This window comes from Hyaena hyaena, unplaced genomic scaffold (assembly GCF_003009895.1).
Source record: "Hyaena hyaena isolate Hyena2069 unplaced genomic scaffold, ASM300989v1 scaffold_1011, whole genome shotgun sequence".
Lineage (NCBI taxonomy): Eukaryota > Metazoa > Chordata > Mammalia > Carnivora > Hyaenidae > Hyaena > Hyaena hyaena.
This window is the reverse complement of record NW_024081643.1, coordinates 561,696-576,334: the sequence shown is the minus strand read 5'-3', so window position 1 is coordinate 576,334 and position 14,639 is coordinate 561,696. Positions and strand designations below refer to the sequence as shown.

General features: G+C 35.4%; 1 protein-coding gene across 1 annotated transcript in view; it reads left to right on the top strand.

Moving 5' to 3' along the window:
* LOC120223571 (probable G-protein coupled receptor 158) overlaps positions 1 to 14,639 on the top strand; it is an 82,282-nt gene that overhangs the window by 50,870 nt on the left and 16,773 nt on the right. The window contains exon 3 of the mRNA XM_039221775.1: positions 3,181 to 3,419. Coding sequence (XP_039077706.1) covers positions 3,181 to 3,419 — 239 coding nt within the window. The remainder of the gene's footprint in view (positions 1 to 3,180; positions 3,420 to 14,639) is intronic.

The following is a 14,639-nucleotide window of genomic DNA, read 5'->3' as shown; positions in this document are numbered from 1 at the left end:
TATTGTATTTTTTCCTACAGCAGTATTTCATATAAATACATATCTAAGGCTTTCATTTTTAGAAGTTGGTATCTAGGGAATGCACCCATATAAACTAACAAGAGTTTGTTTTTTAAAGATATGGCACAATTTTCTCATTTTATTTGAAGGCAATGCTAGAAAAATTCATCTTCTTCCATTTTACAAAACCCAATATCCTGAAAGGCTCAGACTGAAGTGCAGAGTTGTGTTAGTGTGTTTCCTAGTATTCAAAAGCCATTAAAACTAATAACTAACAGGAGACTCATGAAGTCTTTGGCTTTGGTTTTTCCTCTCTGGAAATGAGACTATGGGATCTATGACAATCTTGAATTCTCAGACTATACAATAAATACCCAAGAGGTCACCTGGAAAACATAAAAATGTCTTATAATATAGAATTCAGATTTATTGATTAAAGGATTACCAAACTGGGTTACGTCCTCTGCAAAATGCAACTTACATTTCCTGCTTTGTACTTTGTTATGTTATGTTATTCTCCACCTAGAATATCTCCTTATATCTTCTCCACTTTCCTCCATTTCTATTGGTATCCATCGAAGTCCAGATCAAGTATGACCTATTCTCTTAGGGTATTAGACTTATTAGCTACATAGAATGTAGATTATATGCTATTTTATATGGTAGTTATTTGTACACTTATTTCTAGTTAGATTGTAAGCTTCTATAACTATATCTTATTCTTCCCAGGTTGCCTAGCATGATACCCAGTATATGATTGCCACTTTATAAATATTTGTTCATTATAATTCTATTTCAATTTAAATTATGTCTAGAATTAGAACAATTATCTTTTTTCTTCCTGCCAGCCAAAATATAAAAGACCATAAAAATGGACCAGATTTCCTCTTTTGAGTTCCTAGTCATTCAAAATGTAGAATTCATCCATGTATGACCAGAAACAATTATGTGTACCTAGTGGCTACAAGTTTCTCCTACAGAAAATAAGATTGGCATGGCAAAAACATTAATTTAAAAAAAATTCTCTTATTTCTAAGAGTTCTCTGAATATTTTGATCTACTAAGTACAGGAAAAGGCTTTCTTTATGGGATTAGTCACTGGTCAATAAACTAATAAACTTGATAAGCAGAAAGGCATTAAAGTAAAATGTATAAGAGAATATAATTTAAAACACACAAATAATCATTTACAAATATGTTTTAAATAAGGCCCCTTGTTTGACTATGGGTCTAATGTTTGGAGTGGATTCTTCTCTTTCTAACATAAAATATTGTAGTGCATTATCTACTGTTCACACTGTTGGTTCTTTAAATAAGACCACAAATCTAAAGACTTTTTAAAGCATTCTGAGTATAGACTCTTTCTAGTTTAAGTTTGTTTACTATCCCAGTGTATTACAGTTTCCTCACTTTCCCCTAAGTTAACAGCTTATATAATGATTCACCCACATGGAGTCTTTCCAAAGCTTTCAAGATAGATTTTATACAAATAGGTCTCCTTTTGGTTCACAATCATGTGTAATTATTTTATTTATAATCTAGTTAAATTATATAAGATGATAACAATGGGCATGATTTGGGGGTCACATACAACCGATTCTTAACAAGGAGCAATCCAAGTAGTTAGAGTAGAGGTGTTTGAGGCATACCAGACAGAGGTAGCAAGCTAACTGCTTCTGCTAGCATTTAGCATGCATGCATAGTACTCAGTGTGTTTTACATAGAGAATGGAGAATAACCAGTAATATGATAAACTAGTTAAGTGGAGAATGGTTAAAGAGATCTTCTGCTATACTCTTTTTTTATACATATTTTTCTGACATTGTTCCACAGCAAAGTTGAGGGTATTTTATTCAATATTAAATAACTTCATCCTACGTGTTAGCTGAAGGACAATGGAGTTAAAGATATAGGGGAAAGAAGGATAAATAAAAATATGCTAAAAAATAACTTTCTTTACTGGGTGTATTGTGTTTATTCTGGAAGAGCTACCGAAGGTCTATAGAGAGAGAAAAAATAGTATAATACATCTAGGCTATTTTAAGTGTGTATGTTTCATTTCTGGACTTAAAATTATTTTTGTGAAGAATTCATAGGAATACTTCATAAAACTTTTTGGAAAGAATGAGATGAAGAAGGGAATAGTTGAAGGAGGAGAAAAGTTGAAGAAACAGCTGAAGGAATGAAGGAGAAAAGTTGGGAAAATAAATTTATTTTGGCCTTTTGGAAATTGATTCCATAGTATCATAAACCACTCATGGCAATTTATTTCAAGTCACAATTTTGTGACATAAAATATCAGAATGAGAGTGGGGAGTTAAAATTAGCTAAGAATATTCTGGAGATAAAATTAAAGAAATGGGTAAGCAGAAGGACCTCTACAGTAAGTTTGGATTTTGTCTTCACACAATAACTAGAGATGGAATAGTTCATTCTTAGATATAACTTAACCCAGTAGTTCTCAACTCTGGCTATTCATTTGAATTACATACACAGAAAAAAGATTTTTCTTTAATCACTACATTTCTTATAGGTCATCCTAATCCTCTTCTTTAAGATGGTGATCTTAATTCAGTTACCCTGTTTAAATATCTCTTTCATTGTTTTCATATATATTTCATTGTTGTCTTTGGTAATGTGATGAAATAATTACAGAGAGAGGTCATTTAGAATAATTTTCAGAAAATAGCTTTTATAACCTTCTACTGTAAAAAAGAACTGGCTTGAGGAAATTGTTCACTTAGCATAATATTGTAAAACCCAACTACTCACTTTCAGGACTATTTTTGATCCCTCAGAAACCCTATCTGAGCAATGCTTCCCTATGGATCTTTTTTTTTTTTTTTTTTTTTTAGATCTTGATTATTTTCCTTGAAATATTAAGACATAGTGAAAAGAATTCCATCCTTTGCAAATCTTTTGACTCACTGGCATCTAATGTAGGATATCTGTTTTGCTATTGGAAGATAAAAACTAGAGTGAAATGAAGTGAAAATACAAGCAATATTTGTTTGTATACAAACAATACAAACCAATACTGTTTCTGGATTTTTTTCATGTTAAACTCTGCATAAGTAGAGTTTTGGTGGGTTTAAATTTCACCTAGAAAAAGAAAATATTGTGGAGTTTTACTTTCTGAGTATTAAGCTTGCCTTCATATTTTGATGTTTGCTTTTCCAGGGTTTTGAAAGTGTTTCTTTCACGAACAGCCCAACGGATTCCATATATGACTGGTGGACGGGTCATGAGGATGCTCGCAGTAATGCTCCTGGTAGTATTTTGGTTTCTTGTTGGCTGGACTTCGTCTGTTTGCCAGAATTTGGAGAGGCAGATTTCACTTATTGGCCAAGGGCAAACATCTGATCACCTCATCTTCAATATGTGCCTCATTGAGCGCTGGGATTACATGACAGCAGTTGGTATGTGGTCACTTGTTTTGTGCACTTGCCTTGTCCTTTTCCCAGTGGCATTAAAATAGACTTCTGTAGAAGCCTTACCACGCCCCTTTATAAAACTGAAAGGAATTTCACCTGATATGGTTTTGGTAAAACAATATTATGAAAAGACAATAATGACATGTGGAATGCAAACTTTTTTCTGAGTTTTCATTCTTTTTTTCAAGGTATGTAGCTTCGTAGCTTTGTTGAGAAAATGTGATCAAGGAAATTAGGAAGGAGAAATGCAACAAATGCAACTTCTTTGCACAAAGAGACTTTCTGCTTTCCATCTTCTCAATGTATTTGCATGTGATTAACAAGTAGCTATTCTCTTGATTTATTTCTTTAGTTGGAAGAAAAAAGGAAACATGCTGGAACTTTTTATATGGGCTTGGTCCTGGGGATCAAACTTAGGATCTGGAGCACTCCCTGTGTAGAGATTTTGCTTGCAAAATGTTTAATCTATCTTTCTTCTGAAGATCATTTATTAGGAATTCTCTGGAGGTCCAGTATGACACAAAAATGAAGCCATGCTCTTTGGGAGTTAGTGAGAGTTTGATGACTTAGAAACTAGAGAACTTGGGAGAAATGAGGAAGAGAAATCAATAGGAATTTTTCCTATTGTTAACATTAGGCTATTTTAAGCTAGGCCTCTAAAGATACAAAAAAATAATGAAAACCAATTTTTATTACTTTGTTGTCATTCCCCTCAGTAAACCACAGGACAAATCTTAATTTTATTTGGCAGATGTCAAAAATAAACACATGAGTTTAATTACTATTTTCTATCTCCCCCATACTTGGCAATTGTTGGTTGAATATTCACATTTAATATTTTGCCAGAAGTTAATAAAATGTGTATTTAGTTTATAATTTAAATGTAATAATATTTTTCTGAGCAAGACATTCAGAAATTTTATGGGCCTGATATCTATAAGGATAAAGTAATGTGGGTATATAAAAGGAATGGTTATATTGTTAATATGTAAAGCCAATCATCATTATTTTGATTAATATCAAAGAAGATATCTGAAATTATCATTAGATCCATATCAGTAGATATCAATATCAGAAGATGAAGCATAGAACTAATATGATTCTGACCCTCAAGTGGATATGAAAATTAAACAAATTATATAGATATAAGGTTTCCACTCAATATAAATCTCTAACATTACTTTACATTGTTCAATCCAAGTTAGCCAAAATAGGAAAAATCATTTCCCCGTATTACTGTCAAGAAAAGCCCACTATATTTCTTTTCTGTTTTATAATACTCAAAATACATCATTGGATATGGAATAAACAAGCAGAAAGCATGGCCTATTTACCTAGCCTTTTTTTGTATTTTGTACACCTTGGTTTTGAGATATATTCAAGGCCTTTTAAAAATTTCTTTCATACTCTAAGAAAATAAGAAAATCATATTTATGATCTCTGATGTCTATGTAGAATGAATAAGAATATATAGCTGACAGTAATCTGTAATTTATTTTATATAAACCTTGTTTATATATAAGGAAAACTTTCATACAATAAACAAAACCCACTGGGTATCTATAATTTCTCTAATACTGTGTTGAACACTTTGCAGGAGATACAAAATGTATAAAATCTGTATTTGCTAACCAAATAGCTTACTACTAGTTTATATAAATAAATGGAAATTGTTAAAAATTATTAAAAACAAAATTATGTGGTAACGACTCTTGTTACAATAGCAGTTCAATAAAGGAAGATAACAGTCTGGCCCAGAACCCAGGAATCTTTATAAAAGAGAAATTCTTTGAGCCATGGGTAACATTTAGGGTATTGTAAAGTGGTGCAGAGAACATTCCCTTTCATAGGAATAGTGGTGAAGGTGGATGGAAATTGTATGAAACGTGAAGGAAATGCCCAACTAGAAAAGAAGGTTATATTGGAATACATTGTGAATAATGCTAGATAGGTAAGTTGATTGTGAGTCTTGAAAACCTGTTATAGGAATTTGGAGAACCAGGAATGTGATGTGATGATGAATCCGTAAGGTCAATCTAGATTGCCTTTAGGAGAGAGATATGCTTAACTCTCTCCTAAAGGCATATATAGATATATATATATAGATTAGATATAGATATATCTCCTAAAGGTACATATAGATATAGATATACAGATATATAGATGTACCAAATTCAGGGGTTTTGATTCTACCTAACCATTAGAATGGAGAAAGAGCAGTGGCTCTCAGAAGTGTGGTCTCAGAACCAGTGGCAGCAACAGTGCCTGAGAACCTGTTAGACAAGCACATTCTTGGGCCCATCTAGAGACTTCCTTGGTCAGACCCTGGAATAGTGGGGCCCAGCAGTCTGTGTTTCACAAGCCCTCTAGGTAATTTGGATGCTATTCTAAAGTGTAGAACTACTGACTCGAAGGAAGTAATCAGATGAACTTACTAAAACATATATCATTTCTCCAGCTGTGCTCTGTATATAATCCTGTTTCCCTGAGCAATCACTAGAATGTTATTCACAATGATTATTTCAAGTCTTGTATTGTACTCCCTCTTCATACCTTCAAACTTCCCATAATCCTCTTTTCTCTTAGATACCTCCTCCTTGAAAAAGTAAGTTGGAGCAGTTAAACATCAATTGTCTTCCAAATCTTGTCTACATATATAGGTCTTCCTATATTTCTATCCATTATTTCTTCTCCTTCCTATTACCTAAATTAACCCCTCATCCAACATTAACCCCCTTATCTCCAGTGACCTCTCTCACTTCATATGACTTTCCTGTCTTCTGAAATCATTCATTGAAGGATTCCATTCTGGGGTGTCTGGGTGGATCAGTCGGTTAAGCATCCAACTCTTGATTTCAGCTCAGGTCATGAGCTAATAGCTCGGCATCAGGCTCCGTGCTGAGCATGAACCCTGCTTGGTGTTCTCTCTCCATCTCTCTCTGCCCCTCCCTCACTCATGTACACACATACTCTCTCTTTCTCAAAATAAATAAACTTAAAAAAAAAAAAAAGAATTCTATTCTGACCACAACATTCTCTCAGATTATTTAACTACTCCCTCTGTGATAGCTCTTTAGATTCATGGGCTATTTTTATTGTACTTTACTGCCACTAGACTCTGCTTCTCTCCAGAGAGACAACTTACCTGGTAGCAAATTTTTCCACTAGCAAGGATGAATCTATGAAAAAAGTAGACATTTTTTTTAATACAGTAATTCTGGATAATACCAGAGAAGGGATACACAGAGAACAAGGAGGACCCAATGCTGACTTTCCTGATGACTGTGGGGGTAGAAGGTACAAGAGAGAATAAAGACCCACTGCTTGAGAGGGCTACAAGTAATACTTTTTCTTGGACAGTAAGCAGGTCTTAGTTAAGGTGAGAAGAGAAGCTAAGATGAGAAATTATGATGGGAAGATCTAGAGCATGGCTTTAGGAGTGAGACAAAAGTAGTGAGACTTGAGAAGCAAACATTAAACTAACACTCCCATGGATGTTAAAATGATAGCATTAGGGTCTCAGAAAATAAAATACTAGTGATAGGCGCAGAGACCAGGAGAGGAGACGAAGTCAAATGGTGGTGGTGGCATTTTGTTATCTCCGGGCATTGGTTTGGTCCTACGAACTACTGGAACACCTTAGTTTCAATAACACCCTTTTCCTCCAGCGACACGTTTCTCTAAAGGAAGTCAAGACACATGGTTTAGCAACAGGAACAAATATTTGAAATTAGGACTGTCTTAAATAATCAGAGACATGTGGTTGCTGTGATTTTTTTTTTCACACGATCTATAGCAGTTCCATTTATTTATCTTTCACGCATCTTTCATTTTTCTTTCTAGTGCACGTAGCACCAGATATTCTGTATTTAACTTCCTTTAATTTAGTTTTTTCTAATGTGCAGCAGATGCTTCTTTGCAGTTCTCTCTATATATTTCTGTAAGTAGCATGTTTGCCCTTAGATTTTTTTTTGGTACTCAGACTGTTATTCAGGAGTAAATTCTTATATCTTCAGTCAGCCAAAGAGGAAACCTCAACTAAAAGCTGAATCATTCCATTTCCCAAATGGAAATGTTTCTATATAGGGACAGGCTATATATGGAGAAACAGTAGATAGGTTTTACCTGGAGGTTGTGGAAAATCTTTGTCAAGAAGCTCTGTACGCTTACATCAGTGTTAGGAGTCAATTTAGAAAAAAAAAGAGAAAGGAACAGTTAATATGTTTATAAACATGCATTCTGGACTTTCCCTGTCAAAAAGGATTTAGTTTTTAAAAATACAAAATAAGGAACCATTTGAAAGAGTGCAGTGCTAGTCTTCCCACTGAAGTAGAGCTCTAGGTAGAAATGTGGGTCGTTAAGTTTAAAGAATTTGCTCACTACACAGGGCATCTCCAGTACTGTTCAGACACGTGATTTCCCTGCCACAGGTGTTTCAGAAGAAACAAGTATAGAAACTGCTTGGGAATGGGGCGCCTGGGTGGCTTAGTCGGTTAAGCGTCCGACTTTCGCTTAGGTCATGATCTCACGTTCGTGGGTTCGAGCCCCGCGTCGGGCTCTGTGCTGACTGCCAGCTCAGAGCCTGGAGCCTGTTTCAGTCTGTGACTCCCTCTCTCTCTGACCCTCCCCTGCTCACGCTGCCTCTCTCTTTCTCTCTCTCCTAGAAATAATAAATTTAAAAAAAAAAAAATTAAAAAAAAAAAAAAAAAAGAAACTGCTTGGGAAAATCTCCAAACCTCTATGAGACTCAGTTTCTTCTTTGAGTTTCTTGTTTGAAAACACAGAAAGGGGAAAACTATGATTTTCAGAATCCCATCCTTATTTATATATATTTATAGTTCTTTTTTAATTTTTTTAATGTTTATTTATTTTTGAGAGAGAGAGAGAGACAGCACACAAGCAGGGGAGGGGCAGAGAGAGGGAGACATAGAATCTGAAGCAGGCTCCAAGCTCTGAGCTGTCAGCACAGAGCCTGACGCGGGGCTCGAACCCATGAACCATGAGATCGTGACCTGAGCTGAAGTCGACGCTCAACCGACTGAGCCACCCAGGTGCTCCTTTATAATCCTTAATAATCATGTTTGCCCTATATAAAAAAATTGTAAGGTCAGTTTTCATGAAGAACAAATAAAGTGTGGGGCACCTGGCTGGCTCAGTAGGTAAAGCATGTGACTCTTGATTTCAGAGTAAGGAATTCGAGTCCCACCTTGGGTGAAGAGATTACTGAAGATAAATTAATTTAAAAAAACAAACAAACAGAAGTGTAAACACTGCAACTATAAAAGACAGATGAACCATGGGGCAACGTGAGGGTGTTTTCCAGGCCCAGTAGTCTGGGAGTTTTTTAACAATTTTTTTTTTAATCTGGTGGAAAATGAATTTCAAAATGTGAATGTTCCAGAATACTTCTGGATCAGACTAGAATTCCTATAAAGACTTAAGCCTCCATATTTCTTTGGAGATCATCTATAACTGTAATAAAAATAATACCATAAAACTTATACTATTCATCATCCTGTGACTCACCACTTTGAATTTTCTGAGTATGTTTAAATACATTATCTACAGCTCATATTCTTACATCTGCCTCTCCCTCCTTTCTCTCCCAGCCTGGTAGCTATAATATTCCCCAACACCGTCAACTAGATTGTTCTCACTATATCCCTGACACCTAACAAAGTATCTGTCAGCTCTTGATAAATATTTGCCGAAAGAATAAAGAATGAGCTCAGCTCCCTTTATCTGGTAATATTTTCTATAGTAAGGATTAGACCAGTGTGAGGAAACATGATAAAGCTAAAAATCCAGAAGTTACATGATTGCCCCCACATTCATTTAATAGTAAGGTGTGTGTTCAAATTTGGGGAGGTATTTTTGAACAAGTTATACAAATTAAATTGCCAGCCCTGAGCCCTTTTATAAAATTCTACCTGTGACTTGTCCAACAGTCAAAATAAGAAATTTGTACAAATTTGGCATGGCAAATCAAAATTTTAATTTTTTAAAATATCACATAATTCCCTTACAAATACTGAAGTAGAATAAGACTGATATGCTATTGATAAAAATTTTTATTACTTCACTATCTTTCAGAGCTATGTAAAGGATAAGGGAGTTGGGACTGAGCTACATTCTTCTAAATTAATGGAGAAACCAAATAAACATCCTAAAAATGTTGATAGTAGGAGTCTCAGATTTTTTTCTAAATCTACTTGCCCTATTTAATAAGTTGTTAATCAGTTGTGCCTCTTCAGGCTTTTGCACAATAGCAACAAAATTTTTCATGGCTAAAAAGTTAAAACTCTTTACCCCAGGTGTTTCCTGATTTGTTGGTACACACTAACACATGAGTAGAATTAATGTCTCATGTCTGAATTACCTTCAGAAGGTCATCCCTAGAGTAAGGAAGACCATTGCTTTCCACCTGGATTTGTGCCGTCAGGCTAAGTCCTCCAACACGAGGCTTCCACGCTTGGAATACATATATTTTAATTTTTTTTATTTTTAATTTTTTTAATGTTTATTTATTTTTGAGAGAGAGAGAGAGTACAAGCAGGGAAGCAGCAGAAAGAGAGGGAGACACAGAATCTGAAGCAGCTCCAGGCTCTGAGCTGTCAGCACAGAACCTGACTCAGGTCTTGAACTCACGAGCCTTGAGATCATGACCTGAGCTGAAGTTGGACACCCACCTGACTAGCCACCCAGGCGCTGCATGGACTACATAAACTTAATAGAGGTGGTGACACAGTTAAGTTCATTCTTTCATTGGTTAGCAGTCAGTACCTGACTACACATTCAAAACATAGACTGAAGATAAACAGTACCAATGACCAGGACGAATGAGAATAGGTGAGCAGATGTTTACGTTACCTATAAGAAACAAGGCTGCAAAGTGTGACTGATAGATGGAAATGACAAGGACTTGCAGAACTTCTATTCCATGGCTAAATCTCAGCATCAAACTTTAGTTCAGATCTAGCCAAGCAATGAAATGTTTCCTTGGTTTCTTCTAGAAGTTAGGTGATGATAATCTAATGTGATTTAAAAGAGAATGTCATTGCGAATAAAGCTATTTTGCTGCCTTCCTTAATCAAGCACAAGAATATATATAAAAAATTCTACCCGGGTTTTTGTTTACTTTCTGTTATTCTCTATATCTTTCTATATCACTGTTGTGGCCTAACTCTTCTCAGCCACATTTATATGATTTAATAACTATTCCCTGATAAGGATTCTTTTATAAATTAAGATCTTTGTCCATGTCTTCATAGTTGTGAGAAGTCCACCAGTACATGAGGTATCTTGTGGCTTTGGAAACCTCTTAGAGCTTGACACCGCTTGCTATATCTTTTATTCACCAAGTTTGAAAGAAAGACATAGAAAACAAATCTAAACAATAATCAGACAGGTATGTTAAGCTTGGGTTCCTGTTTCATTTGGGAATTTTTAAATATTTCGTTGTTCTAAAGTAATCCCCATATTGAATACTCCACTGTTCTAAAGTTCTAATTCATTCCATGAATTTCACGTGGAATGTTTTCACTACAGAAAACATAATCTTTATCTCCTCTTCTTCACTGACATGCTTTTCCTCTTTGTTCTCTTACTTCCTAGTATGATATTTTAAACACACAAAACAGTGTGTTCAGTAATTTAGTTAGTCATATGCCAATGTTTAGAAGGAACCAAGAATAAGAAGTAACTCTTTTACTGAGGTATATAGGGAAACTCTAAAATAGCAATTGTTTCTAAGGGTGTAAACACTTAATTACCGTAGAAGGGTAGTCTGTCTTATGACAGGTGAAATGTGATATAAACACCCTTTAATAAGTGTGGGAGAAAATAGATTAGACTTCCTCTTCATCTGACTTAGATCAATGTGATGTAGTTCATTTACATACATACATCTTCTTTTAGTCCAATGTACCATATGTCTTCATCCACATTGCCTCACTTGCTACCACTTTAAAAATATATTTTTAATTTTCAATCAAAGGATAAAAGCGTGACCACATAGACCATTCATTTGCCTTGGCTTGGGCTTGAAGCTCACGCATGTTTCTGGAAGGTCTTCCTTGCCTGTTTTTAGAAAGAGTGAGTGGGAGGGGCATTTTCTTGTTTATCTATATGCCACCTCTTCTGAAAAGTATGTTACGTCTTTGAGGGGTATTTATTTATATGATGCTATGGGACTAACAGGACAAATTATTTTGTATCCTAATTTTATCCTTGCAGGCAGTGCTACTTTTCTTTTTGGAAATTAAAGAGTTTTGGGATTAAGAGCTGGGGATTATTTTGGGATAGCTCCTAAAGGACAGAGAGCAAGAGTAAGAACTAAGATATCCATGGCGGTCACAATTTCTTCTAAGGAGTTTCAGCTCCCAGGGGATTCTGGAACTTTCAAGGGAGGAGCAACATTAAGAAGGAAAAAAAAAGCTGTTTTCACTTGCTTGAACAGAAATATCCTATAGATTAAACTCAGTTGTCATTAAACTCAGTTGTCAAGAAGATTTTTGGCAGATCTTTTCCTTGTATTGAAAGGACTATCACAGTTTCAATAACAAGCTGTTAATACTTATGGACTGCAAGCTTCCCGGTTCCGCCCATCCTGATCTCCGCAGTAATCACTAAGAGCCTGGCGCCGCCGCCACCTTTTCCTCTAAGATTAGAATCTGTAGGAGTAGAAAGGTTTGTTGGTTTTTCAGTTTCAACTCACTGAGACCCATTCCCCAAAGTAGTGGAAACTCTGGGATAAATAAAATAAGAAAGAGACTTTTAGGCCAAGAAAAAGACAGATTTGTAACGACCACGTGAATCCCCCACTCAGTGGTCAAGCACTGTCCTGAGCCAAGCCTTACACAGACAAAATTGTCTCAAAAGATTTTATAAGCTAGAAATTGAACAAGGAACTTAATTTTTTTAACTTCCAAAAGAGAAAATGGCACTGTAAGTATAAAATTAAGGTATGAAATAAATTGTTTTATGCCAGTTGAGCCCTAGAACACTGGAACTTGAGTTACTCTCAAGCATTATCGAAGCTGTTTGATTTCATACTTCAAGATAACTTCTGTGCTGCCTACCATGCTGTTGACATAAGAACAGAAAACTTTGAAATTGAAGGACTTAGATAAAAATAGAGGAAGCCATTAAAAGAAATACTTAGTGGGGCACCTGGGTGGCTCAGTCAATTCAGCATCTGCTCTCGATTTCGGCTCAGGTCATGATCTCACGATGCATGAGACTGATTCCCGCATCAGGCTCTGCGCTGACAGCGGAAAGCCTGCTTGGGACTCTGTCTCTCCATCTCTCTCTGCCCCTCCCCTGTTTGTTCTCTATCTCACTCTCTCACAAAAATAAATAAACCTCTAAAAAACTCTTTTAAAAAAAGAAATGTTTGGAAAACTCAACCTAAATGTGTCATTTATATATTTGTTTGTGCCACATAAAAATAATTTTAAAGGGACCAAGAAGCATCAATTGTTACTAAGAACTAAGACAAAAAATGCCTTTGCAGGGTGGCAAAGCATGGTGCCACAGCTTGAGAGACATTTGTACGCTGAAGTTGTTTTTCTCTCAGCCCCCGTGGGTGTTCTGAGATCCCAGAGCCCAGACAGCTTCAGTGTCAAAGAACCGATACTAATTCTCATTTCGTTTCGTGACCCAGCCCTTCAGAAAGGTAACTTGAAATCACTTTCTTTATGGTATATCAACTTTTAAAAGGCTATGGTAGTTAACTTTCAAACTATTATCCCTTACAGATTTAAGGTAAAAGACCTCAGCTTTCTGAAAGCCCTATTTGGATCTTTAAATATAATCACAATTCCCTCCTTAACTGTGCTCAGGCCTCCCGTCAAAATCATTTAACAGCAGAAATTATTTTCTAAAGCCGAAGCACAACACATATTTCAACGCCCACGTAATAACACTGCAAAATTTGGTAACATCTGCATATTTTCTTTCCTAATTGCAGTGTTAGTTTGAAGTTAATTATATGAAACTGATTTTTTTTCCCAAGCACAACTTTTATAGATCACATTTAGTTTAATTGGTACTTTGAATAATAAATTGTTTTTCAGCCAGAGCATATTGTTTGATATTGCTAATGAAATGATTTTAATGTTAAGTTTAGCTATTAGGAGGAATCTTATTTTATCTCTTATTTTTAAATGTAATTCTACATTGTAACACCCTAATTAACCTGTTTTCCTTTTCCTTTTTTTAATCCTCAGGATAACATTATGTAAAAAACACCGCAATAGTGGCAAGAGATAGTGTTTTCAGAAGGAGATAGTTTCCACTACACAGGAATCCTTCAATTCCCACGTATTTTTGTGCTGGTGTTGTTTAATAATATTTCTGCACTCACTATTCCTAAGTGCCAAGTGCATTATCATACATGTGATGGACCATCAGTAAACAGCAGTTACCATTATTAATAATAATGCCAATATGACCTTTACACATCTGTAATCCCTTCAGTGTTAGATGGTAACAGGAAGTCTACATCTCTAATAAGGTGCAACTGATATCATTTATATTCTTTCAGTTCAGCAAATATTTATTGAATCTTATCTATGTATGCTCTGTACTATTGCTGTCTATGCAGGCAAAGGCAGAAAAAATAATTGAAAGCTTCGATTCCTTGTTGAATCATTATATTGCACACTGGAAACTTATGTAACACTGAATGTTAATTATACTTGAATTTAAAAAGTAAGTAAATAAATAAGACTTGCTTCTTGCCCTGAAGGTCATAACTAGTGGGGGCTAAAGAAGAGAGTGATTAACATGACTCCACAAGTAATTTTCTCTCAATTATATGTTGTGTGGCATTATTCTCTGCCTTGTGCAATATCAATAGTTAAAACCCGTAAGAGATTAGAAGAAGGAAAGTTCGGTGCAACGTAGAATCAATTCAGGTGGCCTTGTGATGGAGGTGGGACCTGAATTAGACATTGAAATTGGACATTGGATAAGACTGAGAAATGTGGGTGAGAAGAAATTCTTGGGGTGAGCAATAGCATGAACAAAGACTCAGAAGCAAGAAGGATCTTTGATGTGTTCAGAGGACAATGAGTCATGTGACCCGCTCAGAGTTCATGTGAGGGAGAATTGGAAGGTCATGTTGGATGTAAAACATGAAGTCATGGGGGGGCTAGTCAGGACCAAATATTTGTAAAATAATTGTAAGCCACTGGAGATTTC